This window comes from Trichechus manatus, unplaced genomic scaffold (assembly GCF_000243295.1).
Source record: "Trichechus manatus latirostris isolate Lorelei unplaced genomic scaffold, TriManLat1.0 scaffold00216, whole genome shotgun sequence".
In the NCBI taxonomy this organism is placed as follows: Eukaryota; Metazoa; Chordata; class Mammalia; order Sirenia; family Trichechidae; genus Trichechus; species Trichechus manatus.
In genome coordinates, this window is record NW_004444152.1 from 2,388,373 (window position 1) to 2,408,422 (window position 20,050).

Genomic DNA, 20,050 nt, shown 5'->3' on the forward strand with positions numbered 1-20,050 from the left:
GTTTCATCCATGTTATGAGATGGTTCACAGATTCATTGTTGTTCTTTCTCATTGCATAGTACTCCATTGTGTGTATGTACCATAGTTTGTTTATTAGGCTGTTGATTTTAATTCTCCTTCCCCCTTGTGAAGTTGGAGGAGGACAGATACTGCCCCACACCCTTTTTATATAAAGAATAGTTATACTTCTTATGAACTGTCTGAGATTGGAATCCATATTGGTTCTTTTTTTTTAAAATTCTAATCACATTTTTATAATTGTTACCACCATTTATATTCTAGTAACCCCTTGCTATTAACGCCAGTCACAGATTAAATTAGTAAGACATAAATATTGGACTAACATTGTATCTTTTTATCGTTGTTGTTGTTAGGTGCTGTTGAGTCAGTTCCAACTCATAGCGACCTTATGTACAACAGAACAAAACAGTGACTGGTCCTGCGCCATCCTCACAGTTGTTGTTAGGCTTGAGCCCATTGTTGCAGCCACTGTGTCCATCTCATTGAGGGTCTTCCTCTTTTTCGCTCTCTACTTTACCAAACTTGATGTCCTTCTCCAGGGACTGATCCCTCCTGAAAACATGTCCAAAGTACGTGGGATGAAGTCTAACCATCTTGCTTCTAAGGAGCGTTCTAGCTGTACTTCTTCCAGGACAGATTTGATCATTCTTCTGGCAGTTCATGGTACATTCAATATTCTTCACCAGCACCATAATTCAAAGGCATCAATTCTTCTTTGGTCTTCCTTATTCATTGTCCACTTTTTGCATGCATATGAGGCAATTGAAAACATCATGGCTTGGGTCTGGTGCACTTTTGTCCTTAAAATGACATTTTATCATTAGCATTCTATTTGTCCTTTATTGTTGAAGAGTCTTTTTATCCTCCTTCGGGCGTTTTACTGCTAAAGCTTATTTTATCATCACTATTATTTTTATGGAGCCCTAGTGGCACAGTGGTTAAGAGGTCCGGCTGCTAACCAAAAGGTAGGCAGTTTGAATCTACCAGCCACTCCTTGGAAGCCCTATGGGGGCAGTTCTACTCTGTCCTATATGGTTGCTATGAGTTGGAATCGACTCAACGGCAATGGGTTCAGATTTTTTGGTATTATTTGTATGCCAGTAGCACTTGGTTATTTCTTTTGGGCTGGATTTTTCCACTATGAAGCCCTTTTTAAACCTTCTGTCCATAGTGCTGTTCATTGCAGCTTCTGTTAATTCTTGGCATGAGAATGCCTTTATTAAGCTCACTCAGGCAGTTGCACGAGCCACAAATCCTACTGAATGCGGGATTTGTCATCCTTTACCCAAACTATATGTAAGAACTCAGATCCATTAGGTACACCCATACTGAATTATAGCATTGCTCTCCCTGCTACCACCAACTGTAACATCATCTCTCGGCAAGACATACATGTGAAGCTGTAGCATCCTCCTGAGATACTGACTCAACCCCAAGTCTCAAATTCAATCTGACTTGGATTATTAAAGAGTGTTCCAAAAATACTGTGGATCTCCTCTTCAGACTATAAAAATGAGCCCTTAGTTTCATATAGTGCCCCTCCCAGATATTGGAATTTGGCTTTTTCAGGAAATTTAATAGCATGTCTATAAGGAAGACTATTTTTTGTCTAAATGTGGAATTGGCTTGGTAAAGTAGAGGGCCAGAGAAAAAGAGGAAGACCCTCAACAAGATGTACTGGCACAGTGGCTGCAACAATGGGCTCAAGCATAATAACGATTGTGAGGATGGCACAGGACCTGGCAGTGTTTCGTTCTGTTGTACACAGGGTTGCTATGAGTTGGATCTGACTCGACGGCACGTAACAACAACAAGGATGATCATCTATTTGCAACAAATCCTTGTCAGAGAATTGGCCTGAACAGACGAATCAAACCATCCTTTTCCCAGGTAAAGATGCTAGGACTGGCATAATATGTGCCTCATGTGTATATGCATTTTTATGTGGAGGATCAAGATATCTCACCTTTGCCAATTCAAATCCAAACAATGAGTTCTATATCTGGGCTTTATCCCGTTTGGATGGCTGTACTTTAGGTCATATGGGTATTCCTTTAGACATCCCTTCTTGTGATGATAGTTTACATTGCACTGACCACACGAAACTATTACAAAGGAGGAGAAACAAACAGTCAGGAGATGTATAAGGGAGAGATGGAGGGAACCCCTTAAAGGAGATTTCTGGTTTACGTTATAGTTTTTTGAGGATGTTTTTCCCTTGGTACAGAGTCGGAGATTTAGAACACACTGTAACAACTCCAGAACCCTGAAAGGAATAGCAGGTGATGTTGCCAATGCTATGACTGCTCAAGAGAAATCACTGAACTCACTCACCAAAGTAGTTTTGTATTATCAAATTGTCCTAGATTTCTCGTTATCCTAGCAAAGAGAGTTCTGTGCTATAGCTAACACCTCTTGCTACACCTAGATTAACACCTCAGGAGAGGTAGGAAAAGATATTAAACTAATTCGCCAGAAGGCTACTTGGCTCCATATACCTCCACCCTCAGACTCCCATTTTCTAGATATTTTCAGCTGGTTACCCTCAGGTGTTGGATCATGGATTAAGTCTATATTGTTAACCAGATCAATAATACTCATTGTCATTGTAATAATTGTAGGGACTATTAAATGTTGTATGAAACTTTTGACAGATGTCATTACCCCAAAGACCCATTAAATGCCTATGAAAAGAATAATGTACATTGACAGTATGTATTTTTCAGACAGACTCGAGCCCACTCCTTGAGTAAACCATCAGATGCCAGGTTATTCCTCTAATATAGCCTGCCCTGCACTAGCCTTCAAATAGCAAAACCACAGAAGCGAGAAGCTAAAGTTATGGCATGGTGAAGACATCCAACAGTGGCCAGCTACCTTTTCATAATGTTTTGCTGCTATTCATAGTTTGCTTTATTTATTTAGTTGGGAATCTATAGTCAACGCTCCTGGAAGCGCCAGTCAAACTCAAACGATGTGTTACATTTGGACAAATCTGATGCAAAAACCTTTTTAAAATGTTAAAAATCAAAGCTGTCATGTTGAGGACTAAGGTGCTCTTGACCCAGACAATAATATTTTCAATTGCCTCATATACATGTGACAGGTGGATGGTGAATAAGGAAAATTGAAGAAGAATTGATGCCTTTGTATGAGGGTGTTATCAAACAGTATTGAATGTGCTGTGGACTGCTAAAAGAATGAATAAATCTGTCATGAAAGAAGTGCTGGGCAGGGGTTCTTTTTGTTGTGCATGGAGTCACTAGGAAGGAGTTGGAGCTAACTCAATGGCACCTAACAGTAATAACAAACTTTTCACATGCGTAACACACGAGGTCTTAAAGACTGATTAAATAAGCAGCCACCCAGAATAAACATAGGCTCAAAGTCCATGCAAAAGAAAACATTGTTTCAGAATAGTGGTCACTGAACTGATTGAAGAATTCCTCTCAAAATCCTTGATCAAAAGGAGGGAATGTGTAAGGGAATTTTTAAAAATTGAGGTACCTGATGACATCTGAAATGGTTAGCTTGAGGATTGGATGCAATTTCTTGGTTTCTGGTTCCATTTTCACCCTAGTGGCAGACATCTTCCATGCTGTTTCTAAGACTGGAATGTCCAGTAACGATGATAAAACTACACTGCAACCCTCCCATCACATACCCTTGTAATTACCACATTGTAACCAATCTAAGATACATATATCCTTTTAAGCCAATTGCCTTATGAGCTTGCATTACAGTAAGTCCTGCCTTATAAGCTCCCACCACAGGTAGTACTACCTTACGAGTTCCTGCCACAGGGAGTCCTGCCTTATAAGGATCTACTACCAATGAGGTAATGTTTTTCAATGATCTCAGCCTCTAATTACCAGCCAAGTAATGTCTTTTGATGATCTAAGTTTGTAAATACCAATCAAGTAATGTACTTCATATCTTTTGTTTCCCTCTTATAAAACATAACTGCCGAGTTGCTGTATTGGATTACTGGATTCCTCCACATGGATTTCAGTCTATCCCCTCCTTGAGTTGATTCTATACTTTCAGTAAATCTCTCAATTTTACATTAACCAGAGTACAGAGGGTTACTCTACAACAAATATAATATTAACATACTCTGAAAGTATCTCCCCACAAAATTCCTTGAAATGGACTTCACAGTGGAAAATCCTCAAGGCTTAATTAACTGCTCAAATTTAATTAACAGCACCAATCATGGAAACAACTGATACCTTGTACATTCTGATAATGATGCCTTAAGAAGGACAATGCCATTTCCACTAAAGTTCTGCAACTTTATGGAAAAATATATAATGGAAAATCTAATCATGAGGAAATGTCTGACAAATTAAACTGAGGGATACCAAACAAAATATCCACCTTACTCTTTAGGAATATCTTTTTTTATGAGGAAAATAAAAGTTTCCTTAAAAAGTAGATGTACTTTTGTAATAGTATCTAATTGGCCAGTTTTATCCATGGACACCCCTGGTTGCAAAGAAGGTGGGAAAGTGCAGTTTAGCTCTTCTATGTAGTGGAGGCAAGTAAGAAAGAAGGGCTTTGTGACTGGCAGGTGGTTGACCAGCCAACAGTGTCTGTCCCAGATAAACACAGAACGATGTTCGTTACAGCTTTATTTAGAAAATATTAAACCTACTAGTTATTAGGTAGCATGCTAAGTATTTTTTGGCTCACCCAGGAACATGTGTATTTGAAGAAGGTGGGTTTATTACACGTTGCAGGAAGGGAGTACAAACACCATAGGGAACCATGAGAAGTTACAAAGTTAATACATTGTTAGAAGTATTATGGAATTTGTGCTTTTGTAATTTTTTTTCAGTGATTTTGGGGAAGGTCTAAGGAAGCTGGGTTTGCATCTAGACTGGATGCTGTCAGAAAGCAGAAGCAATTCTAAGACTGAGTATCTCAGTAAATGGTACTCAAGGAGGACAGACTAGAGCAAAGATAAAGCCATAATTGGTAAAGAAGTAGCAGTCATTACTTTAGCCAGGAGAAGGGCATGTTTGGTATGTTGTGAAGGCACAATGACTTTTAGTCCGTGCATAAATGACATTATGAAGTGGCCATGTTTGGTTAGCATGGTTTCACAGAAAGCTTGTCTGAAGTTGGTATTCTGCAAGATTATTTATATCCAATAAGATAGTAATGTGATCTAGCTGTGAGTCTCAAGCCAGCTTTTGGATGTCACAGACTACTTTTTTCATTATTTTCATTTTCAATCTGTTCAATGCAGCACTATGCAGTCACCAATTGGGAGAAACCAGATTTTTTGTGATTGACATTGGAAAATATCATGATTATATTGAGTTTAGAAAAATAGACACACGACATAAGATTTTTATATGATTTCATTTTTGGAAAGAAATATGTAGATGGAAGATGTGCATTTCTTGGAGAGAAAAAGCATCTGGTCAACTTCAAGTAATATTTAAGGAATTTTTCTTATCTTGCTTGATAATATTTGTAATTCAACTTATATGTAAGTACATATATTGTAATTACTAAATGCAATGCAGATATTTTAGCCAAAAAATAGGAAGGTAAAAAAAATATTAGCACTAAAACATCATTCCTCACCTGCAGAATTCTCTTCAGTGTTCTCGCATCAAATCATAGGCTTTTGGGTTCAAGAATGACACCAATGCCAATGTCTTCAGCAGTTATGTTTGCTTAGAGATGTTGTATAATTTATTAATTTCTCTGAAATTTGGTGTCTTCTCCTTCGAAGTGGGGAAGATAGCTTTTCGATGAGGTCAGTGCTTCCCCTTTGGCGATCACAAATAGTGGTTGTTTTTCCTGCCAAACTAGTGGTATCAAAGGGAGTTGTTACCTTCCTTGCTCCTCATTGCCTCTCCCATACCATTCTTTAAACTTTAGCCTCATACTGTCAAATTATACTAACCATTATTGTTGTGTTCCGTCCAGTCGACTTTCCACTCCTAGCGACCTCATGTGACAGATCGCAGGTCTTTCTCTGAGCGCTTAACCACTGCTTCCCCAGGGCTCCCTAATTATTAAAACCCATTGCTAGAAGTCAATACCACCTCACAGCGAGTCTATAGGACAGAGTAGAACCACCCCACAGTGTTCTGAAGAGCGGCTTAGCAGCCAGTACTCTTAACCACTGAGCAACCAGCGCTCTCCGCTAATCATTACCCTCCTCCTCTCGGTCATCTGCTGATTTCCTGAGACGGGCATTCTCCTTGATTCCCGGTCACTTCCGCTCAGGCAGGCCCTTTTGCCGAATTCTGGGAAATGTAGTCCAGAAGCTGTGTGCAGTTACGGCCCTTCCGCTGCAGGAGTGGGAGGTTCCTGCCATGTTTTTCCGCGTGTGGGTAGTGCTCCTGCGTCTTGAGACCATTCCAAACTTTCTGGACCTGCTTTTGGGACCTGCAACGACCAGAACTTAGATTTAGTTGAAAGAAGTCGCGGCGCAAATACAGGTTTGAAAGGTGGGGGCGGCGGTTTGCGTTCCCATCGCGGAGATTTTTCTATTTGGGGCAATTCTCGTGTCCCCGGGTTGGGGACGGGCTGGGGTCGTGCCTGGCCTTATTTGTGATCTCCTGCGCTCTCAGCTACCCAGTCGGCTTTCCTCCACCTTGCCCCCGCGCTGCCAGTTCCTCCCGGTACAGCATTGGGCGAGTTACTTCCCTCTGTCTCCGGTACGATTTTGTAAAAAGGGGATATTAGTAGTTTCGTGAAGGGGTCCTGGTGGCGCAATGTTAAACGCTCGGCTACTAACGGAAAGGTAGGCAGTTCAAACCCACCAGCCGCTCCTCGGGAAAAAAGACTCAGTTACGTATCTGTTCCCGTAAAGATTACAGCCTAGAAAACCCTATGGGGCAGTTCTGTGTCTATAGGGTCGCTATGAGACGTAAGCGACTCGACAGTAAACAACAAGTACTTTCATAATAGAATTGTTTTGAGAATTCAAAGAGGTAGCATCAATAAAAGTATTAAAACAATTCCTCGCTCGTGGTGAGTGTTGATATCTCGTTGTTACCCACAGAAAACCCATCGCCGCGGAAGAGTTGATTCCAACTCATGGCGGCCTTCTGGTTTTTAGTATTAGTATTTAATTTCCTGAGAAGCGCTCCTCTAAGGTCCTGGTTAATGATTAGGAAACTGAGGCCCAGATGGACACAGTGATTAAGTCGTCCTTCACAGACCTCTCTGTGATAAGACATATGTTAACCAAAACTTCGCTTGAAGTTTGTCCAAAGAATTGAAGTTCACCAGAAAGTAATTTAGCCTTTGCCCTTGTTTCCTGAGAGGACAATGCTAGGCCTTTGAAGTTTCCTGAGTAGTTGAGGTGCTTTATTATTTTAAAACCTCCAGACTGTGTTTGAGGAATTGTGCAAACGAATAGGGGATTGGCCAGGCCAGAGACCACTTAGTATCCTGCTGCCATCTGTTCTCAGAAAGGGGGCGTTGTTCAAACAATCTGGTTCAGATAAGCCAAGGATTTCTGTTGTACTTCCTCCTCTTCTCTTTAAAAACTTCATTGCAAAAACTATAATCAGTTACAATGAATTGTTAATGTGGAGGCTGGTGTATTGCAAATATTTTTATATGTATATTTTAACTACAATTAAAAAAAGAAACCTCAATGTAACTGCCCCTCATTGGGCCCCCGTATTTTTCCTAAACAGAGAGGTCTTCCTGTATGCATAGAGATTAACTGCTGGAAGGAACTCTGTATGTTTTCATTTCTTTGTTCTTTATTGTTGTAACACTTTGAATCAGGGATGCAGTCAGAGCTCCAGCTGCAGTAGTCCTGGCCCTTGTCTCTGAGTACTGCAGCAAGTGGGATCTTCCTGGATCCCCTCTGACTTCTTTCCTTAGGAAGGAGGGGGTTGCTTCCAGCTGGTCAGAGTGAGGAGAACGAACTGTGGTGTGTAGGGGACAGTGATGCAGTCATTGTAATTCACAGCCTCCTTTTTTTAACCAGCCCCCACTTCTCCAACAGGACTGCAGGGAGGTGGAGGCAGTGACTCCTTAGCTACTGGCAGGAGAGCCCCAGGTGAGGAGGACTTGCGGTTCTTCTTCCACAGAGATTTTCACATGAATTGTAGAGTGTGTGACATGCACTCTAGCATGGGTTAAGATTTAGTTGCTAAGTTTCATTCTAAGGCTTTTATGCAAATTAGTGCTGTCAAAGAGAAATATTAATAACATTCGTCTTATTTGATATTAAGGCTTTCTTACGCATGAAACCAAACATTGACGATAACGAAATGCCCAACCAGGCTTCATTCTGACTTTTCTTTTACCCAGAGTTGCTGGTCTTTTCTATCCAGAAGCCTGACTTAAACTAACTTTGAATTTCAAAAGGCCTAGCTGAAGGTGGGTGGAAGGCCTGCATCCACCTTGTCACCTGATATCATTTGATCTCAGTAAAAAAGGAGGTCAGGGTTCAGTTGGTTATGCTGAGATTAGCCAGTTGTCAGTGTTCTAGTATTCTCCCCCCTCTTCTCTTTATAAGCTTCTTTGTAACTGACTTTCAACCATTTGCTTTTTCTGAAATCATAATGATCTCTCTATATGCATATAGAATAATGCTCACAGTAAACCTTGTGTTTCCATTTCTTTGAGTTTTGGTTATTTTTAACACTACATGATTCCACACCTTGGCTCTGTGAAGTGGCAGTGCTCTTTCCCCTATTTCAAAGATGAGTTATTTACCATACTCACCCAACTAGTAGGAGGCGGAGCTGGGTTTGGAACCTCAGCAGTCTGAGACCAGAGCCCAGTTCATTATCTCTGGAATATATTCTCTGTGAGCCACAGAGAACTGTCTGGAATCAAATCGATTGTACCTTCAAAGCAAGGCTAATGGGCTTGAATATTTCTATGACTTTTAAAAATCAGTCTCATTCCGTTTGATTCCAAGGATTGTTTTGTTTTGTTTTCTTTTTCTGAGAGGCTTTGCTTCTTTTTTATGAAAGGCCCCTGACAGAGGTTTACTTTTTCTTCCACATCCCACTCTACACCCTCCATGACCCTCTTAGCATGAATCGCTGAAGAGCTAATCATTGGCGCAGGCCACGCGGAGACTGGCAGACGCCATTATTCCTCGTGCCTGCATGGTGACCCAGAATTTCTCCTTCTTATAGACATTCCATATGTGCATCACCGTCACATGAGCTGAGTGGGCAATTTGAGTTCCCAGTCTCCCTTTTTGCGGGGACTGATGGCTTCTGAGGGGAAAGAGAATGAGCTTGGAGCAGTACTCCTTCAGCTGCTGCAAGTTGGCCTGCAGGGACTCCATGGACTTGTTCCCCCTACTTGGATCCACAGAGATCTCAATGGTCAGGGCCACCTTCCTATGGATGCTGGCCACCTTTAGCTCTTTCAAGCTGAAGCCCCAGACACTGCACTGTGTGGCACCGCACTATGGGCGGATAGGTCAGGATGCAAGGAGTGAGGTGATGGTGCAGGCTTTTCTGGGCATTGTGTCTGCGGATCTTCCATGCTGGCTGGTTGAACTATGTGGTTATATGCCACTGCTCGTCCTTCTGGAAGTTGGGCTTCAGGATCATGCCATTCTGGGTGGGCACCATGGCTGTCTAAGGCCCTACTGGAAGCGGGATGGCCTAGCAGAAAGTCTATTTTGTATTCTTATAGAACGTGATAGTGGAGAATTCAGAAAATACAGATATAAGCACAGAAAAAATTTTTTAATTACCTGTAACTCCAGAATATAAAGATTTTGTTAGGTGCCGTCATGTCGGTTCCACCTCAGAGCCACTATATGTACAACAGAATGAAACACTGTCTGGTCCTTCAGCAGCACCATAATTCAAAGGCATCAGCTCTTCTTCCATCTTGCTAATTTATTGTCCACCTTTTACATGCATATAAGGCGATTGGAGATACCATGGCTTGGCGTGGGTTAGGCACACCTTAGTCTTCAAAGTAACATCTTTGCTTTTCAGTACTTTAAAGAGGTCTTTTGCATCAGATTTGCCCAGTGCAATATACATCGTTTGACTTCTTGACTGCTATTTCCATGAGCACTGATTGTGGATCCAAGTAAAATGAAACCCTTTACAACTTCAGTATTTTCTCCATTTATCATGATGTTGCTTATTGGTCCAGTTTTGAGGATTTTTGTTTTCTTTATGTTGAAGTGTAATCCATACTGAAGGCTGTAGTCTTTGATCTTCATTAGTAAGTGCTTCAAGTCCTCGTCACTTTCAGCAAGCAAGATTGTGTCATCTGCATATTACAGGTTGTTATGAGTCTTTGTCCAATCCTGATGCCATGTTCTTATTCGTATATTCCAGCTTCTCGGATTATGTGTTCAGCGTACAGATTGAGTAAGTATGGTGAAAGGATACAACCTTGACACACACCTTTCCTGACTTTAAACCATGCAGTATCCCCTTGTTCTGTTTGAATGACTACCTCTTGGCCTATGTACAGGTTCCTCATTAACACAATTGTTCTGGAATTCCCATTCTTTGCAAAGCTACCCATAATTTGTTAGATCCACACAGTGGAATACTTTTGCATAGTCACTACAACAAGGTAAACATCTTTCTGGTGTTCTCTACTTTCAGACAATATCCATCTGACATCAGCAATGATATCCTTCATTCCACAGCCTCTTCTGAATCTGCTTGACTTTCTCACAGTTCCCTGTTGATGTATTGCTGCAGCCGTTTTTGTATTGTCTTTAGCAAAATTTTACTTGTGTGTAATATTAATGATACTGTTTGATAACTTGCACATTCTGTTAGATGACTTTTTTTTGGAATGGGCACCAATATGGATCTCTTCCAGTTGTTTGGCCAGACAGCTGTCTCTCATATTTCTTGGCATAGATGAGTCAGCACTTCCAGCACTGCATCCGATTGTTGAAACATCTCAGTTGTTATTCTGTCAATTCCTGGAGCCTTGTTTTGCACCAATGCCTTCAGTGCAGCTTGCACTTTTCGGTGTAGTGACTCTGTGTATTCTTTCCATCTTCTTTTGATGCTTTCTGCGTCGTTCAGTATTTTCCCCCACAGAATCCTTCAAAATTGCAACTCAAGACTTGAATTTTTTCAGTTTTTTCAGCTTGAGAAATGCCAGGCATGTTCTTCCCTTTTGGTTATCTAACTCCATGTCTTTGCACATTTCATTATAATACTTAACTTTGTCTTCTCGAGCCGCCCTTTGAAATCTTCTCTTCACCCTTTTACTTCATCATTTCTTCCAACTGCTTTAGCCGCTCTACTTTCAAGAGCAAGTTTCAGTTTCTTTTGACATCTGTTTTGGTCTTCTCTTTCTTTCCTGTCTCTTTAATGACTTTCTGCTTTCTTCGTGTATGATGTTCTTGACATTATCCCACCACTCGTCTACTCTTTGATCATTAGTGTTCAGTGTGTCAAATCTGTTCTTTAGGTGGTCTCCAAATTCAGATGGGATATGCTCAAGGTCGTATATTGGCTCTCGTGGACTTGTTTTAATTTTCTTCATCTTCAACTTGAACTTGAATATGAACAATTGATGGTCTATTCTGCAGTGGGCCCCTGGCCTTGTTTTGACTGATGATATTGAGCTATTATATCATCTTTCCACAGAGGTAGTCAATTTTATTAATTCATAACACCCCAAAAATTCATGTCTTTCCCGCATGGAAAACACAATCACCCTATCACATTATCCCAAAAATCTTAAATCAATTGTCAATCAAAAATTTCATCTTTTGAACTATCTAAATCAAACATGAGTGACACTTTAGGCATATTCCATCCTGGAGCAAAATTCCTCTTTATCTGTGAACCTTTGAAATCTAGAATACAAGTTATTCTAGAGTACAAGTTATTCTAGAGTACAATGGTGGAACAGGCACAAGTTAGACATTTTGATTACAAATGGGAGAAATAGAAGAGAAAGAAGGGCTAATTGGAACCAAGCAAGTCCAAAACCCAGCAGATCAAATTATGGTAGCTCTCAGGGCTTACTAATAATCCTCTGTTCTTCCTAAATCATCTGGGCAATGACCCCGCCCTCATCTCTGGTTGTTGGCCCTGCTCTCTGGATTATGCGTGTAGGTTCCTTGCCTCTGGGCAGAGGCACCCCCTTCAAGGCCCACTGGTACGGAAACATCGCCACTTGTAGTCAAAGACTGACTTCCTAGCTTGCTGCAGCAAGAAAGCCCACACACAGCAGGATATCATGGAATGGCTTTGTAAGGGACAGTTAAGGGCTGGTTACAGGATTTTAGCATAATATATTGTTACCTGCCTCAGAGTTGGCCCCAAGTCATAGTGACCCCATGCACAGTGGAATGAAACACTGCCTGGTCCTGTGCCATTCCCTTGATTGCTTGTGGATCTGACAGTGTTCTGTAGTGATCCACAGGGTTTTCATTGGCAGATTTTCAGAAGTAGATCGCCAGATCTTTCAGTTTACTCAGTCTTAATCTGGAAGATCCCCTGAAACTTGTTCAGCATCATAGGGTGGTGGTTGTGCGTGAGGTGCATTTCCTGGAAATCAAACCCCAGTCTTCAGTGTGGAAGGCAGGAATTCTATCGTTAAACCACCAGTTTGTCATATCATAAAATACTAGATGTTTTTAAATGTTAAACTAGATAAAAGTAGTTAATACTTATCTCTTAATATTGTTATCTAATAGATGTTATCTAATCCACAGTCCATATTTAAATTTGTTCTCTTGTCGCAAAATAAGTCTTCTATAAAGGTTTTCCTCCCAGTTCAGGGTCGAATCTATGCATTACCTTTAGTTGTCATGCTTCTGTACTTTCCTTTCATCTAGAATGATTCTTTAGTTTTTCTTTGTCATTTTTGTTCTTGTTTTTGGAAAGTATGGGCAAGTATTTTAGAGAAAGGCCTTCATTTGGGATTTATCTGATATTTTTCATGTTTCAGTTCAGATGACGCCTTATTGGCAGTGATACCACAGAAGTAGTGAGGAGTCCTTTCGGTGCAACATGCCCAGAGGCCAATAATCTGGGTTTCTCCCAGTATTGGTGATCTCAACTTTGTTCACTTGGCTAAGGTGATGATTTCAGTTCTGTCAGAATTCTCTACTGAAAAGTTATTGTTACCTTTTTTAGATAATTAATTTTGGGGAGATACATTTATTGGCATTCTACTGTAAAGACCAACTTCTTCTCCCCTATTTATTCATTCAAATGTAAATTTTATATCAATATGTACTCAGAACCCACTTTTGTTTTCAGTTTTGGACTTTTATGATTAATGCTGCTATCAGCATATGCATGCGAGTCTTCAGATGGACAAGTCTTTAAGGAGAATGTGTTTTCATTCTCCTGGTTAGATACCTAGGCAGGGAATTGCTAGATTGAGTGGTGGTTTCCTGTTTACCTTTTTGAGAAGCTGCCAAAATGTTTTCCAGAGTGGCTTCATGAAACTTTTTTCCCATGATCTTGTGTTTTTTAATAAAAACTAACGTGTTTTATTTTTCTCCACTCATGTTGATCTCTTTTATTCCTCCATGTTTCAATTAGTTTTAGCAAAGAAATGCATACATTTAGTTGAAAACATTCAGGGATATTATAAGATTTGCCAGCAATTGTTTTTGCACCTTTCCTTGTTGATAAAAAGGCCTTTTTAGGAATTTTTTGCTTAACGATAGAAATTGACTTGTTTTCACACCTTTTGGAAAATAATTGTCTACGCCAATTTAAATGTTATTGTTAAGGCAACAATTTATTAGGGAACATAGTCAAGCCCATTTAACAGATTTTCAGAGGAGACATGGGACCTTCAGTCAGCAGCAGTCACATCAGAAGTCCACGTATCTGACCATGTTCCTTTGGTAGAAGTTAAATCTATAAGGATAATTGCCTACTACAGAATATCATGTGCTCTTCCATAGCTGCAGTGAAATAAGAACCCTGATAGAGTTCCAAGAGTTTTCCATCTTGCAATAATCCCATCAGTGGAGACTGTTTTACTGGTGACAGAATTGAGGGAAAGAGTTGTTATTAATTTGTGTGAGATGACACAGCTAGTGAGAAGTCATACCAGTATTTGAACCCACATATATATTGATCCCAGAGCTAACTCTTACTCAGTATGTTATAGTGTCTGAAATGCTGTGGTACCAGAATCACAGTTGCTACCTTGGAGGCCACAACGCAACACTGGTGAGAAGCCCACTGTGTGTAGCTGTGCAGAGTGTTCACTGAACCCGGACTGAAAGGAGTCAAGGGCATCTGGTGTCCGTGTCATGCTTTGCACATCAGGCTGTGTGCAGCTGCAGCCACCCAGACGAAGGGGCCTCTTGCCTAATTCATAATAAGAGGCCCCGAAGGTGAGTGACATCCCTGGCCACTTTTATGTCTTTCTTCTCCTTCCCTAGTTTGGCGTTCCCAAGACTCTGCGAATCTCAGGACTCTGTACATCGCCAGAAGTAGGAAGAAAAATGAGCACGTTCCAGGTGAGTGGGACTTAACCTTTTTGCTGTTAAAACTCCTTCCCGCTACTCCAATTGAACACTTGGTTTTCTTTTTCTTGTGAAAACTCAAGGAGAACAGTAGACATTTGTGAACCTATTGTTTCCCAGGTGTTTGCTTTGTTTGTCTTTGGTTTACTTTGTATTTGTTTGTTTGTTTGTTTAGTTTTTCTATTATTTCATCTTTTTTTCTCAAAAATAAGAGGAAAAGGAGGAATAAGAATGAGCAGTTCTCACAGCTTAGTACTCCATTACTCAGTAATTAGCTGTTTGTATTTTTTCATATCCTTTTCCACCTGTACTTTTAGAAATTATTTGTGTTCATTATATACATCTAATTTTAAACTGTCCATTTTTCACTTACTGTTATGAAACAATCATTTTTTGTGGTTACTTTGTTTTCCAGTTGAATTGTTGCACCTTTGTATTTTTAACTACTTGATACTTTGGACATTTAAGTGGCTTAGGAATTCTTTTTTTTTTTTTTTTTTAATATTTTGTTGTTTTCTGTGAAGGTTTACAGAACAATTTAGGTTTCCATTCACCAATTTCTATACAAATTTTTCAGTGAAATTGGTTACATTCTTTATCTGTGAATATTCTCAATATTTGTGTTCTGTTTGTTCTGTTTCCATTAATCTAGTTTTCCTGTTGCCTTACATTCTCATCTTTGTTTTAAAGTAATTGTTTATAGTTCGATGCCATGTAGATAATTTTTTTTTTAAAGGAGCACAGTACTCATGGGTAATATTGTTTATTTTGTGAGTCAGTCTGTTATTTAGCTGAACGGTGACATTGGCTAGTTTTGCTGCTGGCTTTAAAGAGTATCTCAGGGCAATAGTCTTGGGAGTCTTCCAGTCCAGTAAGTCTGTTTTTTTTTGTTTTTTTTTTTAATTTAATGAATTTGAGTTTTTGTTTTACATTTTTCTTCCATTTTATCAGAGTTCATCTGTTGTGGCCCTTAACAGAAGGGTCAGTAGTGGTATCCGGGTACCATCTAGTTCTGGTCTCAGGGTAGATGAGACTGTGGTTTGTGTAGACTATTAGTCCTATAGACTAGTTTCTTTTTTGAGTCTTTGGTTTCCTTCTTTCTCGTTTGCTTCAGATGAGTAGAGACCAATAGTTGTATCCTGATGGCCAGAATTTGATTGTTTTAAATAAGACTACAATGAAATTGTTCTTGTTTAAAATATTTTTCCCTAAAACTCAATTCTGAGCAAATTCTCCTTTTCTTCAGCCACTGTACCACATGTCAAAAGTACTTTTTCATATGGCACATTGGCTGTTTAGTAGTGTGGTACAATGGATTGCTTTTGTGTGCCTTTCTCGCCATGGCCTGTAACTCCCACCCAAGTGATTGGGCAGTACCGTGATAGGGTAATTGTGGCCCACCAATGGGATTGGTCAGTTTTTCTATCCCACTGGGTTTGAAATGAGTCACCCCAGAGGTGGGAGAGAGAGGATCCCACCACTACCAAGGAAGAACAGCCAAGAGTGGAGATTGTGTCGTTTGGGCCTGGGATCCCTGCACTGAGAAGCTTCTGGAACCAAGAGACAGAGAGAGAGAGAGAGAGAGAGAGAGAGAGAGCAAGGTGTAACCCTAAAGACAGTGAGAAGCAGAGGCAGGAGAGACTTCTCAGTGGGCTTCCCGACACGTGGAGTGAGAAAGCGGCGTGCTTTTAGGCAGAGGGCTAGGGAGAGGTATGCCTGCGAGCACGGCTGGGAAGAGGCTGGCCTGATGGAAGAACTGTATCCTGAGTGTTCCTGAACCTGAATTATAACTGTTACTTCCCTAATAAACCCCATAATTGTGAAGATTGTCTGTGAGATCTGTGTGGCAATTACAATGAATTATCGAACCCAGCAGGGAAGTAGAGAGTGCCATGGGAGAGAAGGTTGGTGTCTGGTGTCAGAATTGGTAAAGATGGCAGAGAGAGGACGCGTGTCTGACCCCTGCCTCATAGGAATCAGCCTTGGGCTGTTGGTCTTGGTTCTCCTTATTCCTTGTGAAGTTAGAGGAGGTTGGACACTGCCCCCATGCCAGTTTTACAGGTAGATAGACTGTTCAAATATGGCAGAGTGCAACAGGGCCTATCTGCTGCTTCACACAAATATTGTTGGATGTTATCACTTAGGAAGGCCTGGATTTTGCTTTCCCATGCCAGAGTCATTCCTTATGTGTGTTTTATTTACTAATCTATTTTTTTTCCTTCATGTTTTATTTCATTTTCTCCAAGTACTACATAACCTTAGTTTAAAACATTCCAGGATAATACTAGAAGATTTGCCAGGCATTTGCATTCTGTCACTGCATTTACTTCTCAGAGCAGCTCAGTCAGGAGGTACTTGGTGTCTTCTTCTTTGTAAACATGTGAAATATGAGAAACCTGCTGAGATTCCCATGGGAAACCAAGGGTCAGGGGAGTTAGGCATTCTGCTCAGTGAAAGAGAGAGACGAGGAATCAGAAAGAGCTCAACTTGTAGGGACCTGCATCAAGTAGTGTGGGTGCCTAGAGTGGCGTCCTGAGTGATAATTTCCACAGGTGACGCTGCGCCTCCCCTGGCTCCTCCTCACTGTGCACCTCTTTTCTTCTGATGTCCACCTCTTCAAGTACACTAACGTGCTCAGAGCTCCATCCAGACAAGCCCAATGATTAGCCTGGTTGTCGTATAAAATTTTTAAATTTTTCCATGGGGGAAAAAACATTATACAATGTACCAGAAAAAATAACAGCTTGGGGTAGAAATATTTACAATATATATGCCAGAAAAAAATACAAATTTATTGTAGAGCTATTACAGGATCATAGTGTAAATAAAAATATCAGTGGGAATATAGGCAAAGGACATGAATAGACAAGTTCAAAAGGAGAAATAGAGATGGCTGATGAATATATGAAAACATCATGGTATTCATTTATAACTGAATAAATCTGAATTTTAAAAATGAATTGTCTTTCCTTATCAGATTATCAAAAATATTTTAAAATTTTTTAACTTGCTTTGGCATCTTATGTAGAGTCAGGGATACTTATACTTTATTGAAAGATAAGTGAAGAAGGAAGAAAATCTGGAATTATATGATAACAATTTTAAATGTGCTGATTTTTTGATATTTTCATTTTCGTTTGAAATTTCTCTTAAATAATCCGAGAGTTGTTGTTAGGTGCCGTCGAGTCGGTTCTGTCTCCTAGTGCCCCCGTGCACAACAGAAAGAAACACTGCCTGGTCCTGTGCTGTCCTCACAATCGTTGTTATGCTTGTGCCCACTGTTGCAGCCACTGTTTCAGTGCATCTTGTTGAGGGTCTTGCTCTTTTTCTCTGGCCCTCTACTTTTCCAAGCATGATGTCCTTCTCCAGGGCCTAATCTCTCCTGATAACATGTCTAAAGCATGTGAGACATAGGCTCGGATCCTTGTTCCTAAGGAGCATTATGGCTGTACTTCTGCCAAGACAGGTTTGTTCGTTCTTCTGACAGAGAGTAAGATCTACATAAAATGATATTTTTCATTTTTTAGAAATGATAAATATAGATCATCAGTTCTGTGGTGGAAATGATGTCTGACACCAGCCTCCTGGAATTAAGCCAAACTACACAGGTTAAGGCCAGTCCTCCGCAAGACTGCTCTTCCTTAAGACACTTACTGAAAACTTGGCAACAGCCTCACTTTTGACCAGCTAACTACAAATTCAGAGGTTCTCACTACTCTGTTGGGTTCACTAATTTGTTAAAATATCTTACAAAACTGAAGATAGACTATACTTTTAACAACAGTTCTGTTATAGCAAAAAGTTCTAAAGCAAACCCAGCCAAAGGGAGAGAGGCATAGGGTAAGGTCAGGACATGTCCTAGTCTGGAAGGTTCCCTTGTCCTCATGGACAGTTCACATGCCTGCCACATCAGTGTGTAACAATATTAAGAATATTGTCAACCAGGGAAGCTCACCTGTGTTTGGTGTCCAGAATGTTTATTGGGAGTTTATTACATAGGCATGATTGATTGAATCAAGGCCACATGATTGAACTCAAAATCAAAGTACCTTCGTGTGCCAGAATTTGGGCTGGTATCATCTGAGTCAAGCTCCAAACCTCTGATCACATGGTGGTCTTTCTCATGAGGCCAGCCCCCATCCTGAGTCATCGCATTAGCCTAAACTACCAGGTGTGGTTCGGGGGGACCATCAGGAATAATAAAGACACTCCAATACCATTTAAATTGCGAGTGTTTAGAGACCACTTCCCAGTGACAAAGGCCAACCAAATTCTTTGTTTCACACCTGGAGTAGTGTGCAGCCATGAACTGGGTTTAAATATATAACAAGTATGATGATAATAGTAATAATGTTCACTAAGCACTTAGTTCTGTTTTACACAGTGTTCCAAGTGATATGTGTGTATATCTGTATGTGTACATATATGTATATGTGTTTCCTTGTGTATCCTTGAAGGAAACTTGTATTGCACAAACTGTCGAACTGTTATATAAACAGGAGACTAAGATATGTAGGAGAACTTGTCCAAGGTCACCTGGCTAGTAAGGGACAGATCACTGTAATGTGCACTGAGGCATTGTAGGAAAGACTCAGTGCATTAAATGTTCGAATTCATGGATGTGATGTATTCCGTGAGAGTTGAGAGGATGTACTACATACCTGTCCAAAATAGGGTACCAAAAGCTTATTAGTTTGGCAAAATTAACGAAAAATGCTACCAGAGTCAGTGTGTATGATAGGAGGATGGGTGTTGCTATCTAATTCTATTGAAAATAGACCATCTTTTCTGAGGCAGTTGGCAGTATGAATGAAAAAGGAAACCATGTATGTCCCAGCATGCAGCATTTAGAGTTCTAGGAGTTTACTCTGAAGACGACTTTAAAAACCCAAGAATCTTGTTCCCTGAGGCACTTTGGGTGAAGCTAAGGAAAATCAGTGTATGGCAGTGGCAGCGTAGAAGGAGAAGGGCTGGGAAATCTATACATTGACTCATGTACCTGGAAATCTGGAAAAACTTCGCCTGTCCTCCCAACCTTTTCAAGTGAGTGATAGTTCCAAGACTGGGTATACTTGTGCTTGATGTTGTAGGAATCAGTGACATTCAAGGACGTGGCTGTGGTCTTCACTGAGGAGGAGCTTGGGCTGCTGAACTCTGCCCAGAAGAAGCTGTACCAAGATGTGATGGTTGAGAACTTCAGGAACCTGGTGTCAGTGGGTAAGGACAGCCTCTCTCTGTACTATCTTTATCTCCTCAGATTTTCAAAGATTTGAATGGTCTTGGAATGGTCACCTGAGTTTGGGGAACTGACTCTCCTACCAACAATTTTTTTATGAAATAAAACCCAGTGGAAAATATCAGGGTTATTTTACAAAGGTTAGTTTTAATGTTCACAGACCTCCAACCCTTTAAACATGATACATGGCAATTCCAACTAAAACCAAACCAGTTGTCATCAAGTCAATTTCGACTCATAGCGGCCTTGTAGGACAGAGTAGAACTGCGTGATAGGGTTCTGTCGTGGTTTGAATTACGTCCCCCAAAAAATGTGTGTATCAATTTGGCTAGGCCATGATTCCTGGT

At 40.4% G+C, this 20,050-nt stretch overlaps 1 protein-coding gene and 1 pseudogene across 1 annotated transcript in view; one reads left to right on the forward strand and one right to left on the reverse strand.

Annotated features, from left to right (window-relative positions):
• The first annotated feature begins 6,275 nt into the window (after window positions 1-6,275).
• LOC101343820 (zinc finger protein 234-like) overlaps window positions 6,276-20,050 on the forward strand; it is a 28,193-nt gene continuing 14,418 nt past the window's right edge. The window contains exons 1-3 of the mRNA XM_023742724.1: window positions 6,276-6,485; window positions 14,384-14,461; window positions 19,558-19,684. Coding sequence (XP_023598492.1) covers window positions 14,447-14,461; window positions 19,558-19,684 — 142 coding nt within the window. The 5' untranslated portion in view covers window positions 6,276-6,485; window positions 14,384-14,446. The remainder of the gene's footprint in view (window positions 6,486-14,383; window positions 14,462-19,557; window positions 19,685-20,050) is intronic.
• On the reverse strand, window positions 8,013-9,984 carry LOC111822840 (60S ribosomal protein L13 pseudogene; annotated as a pseudogene).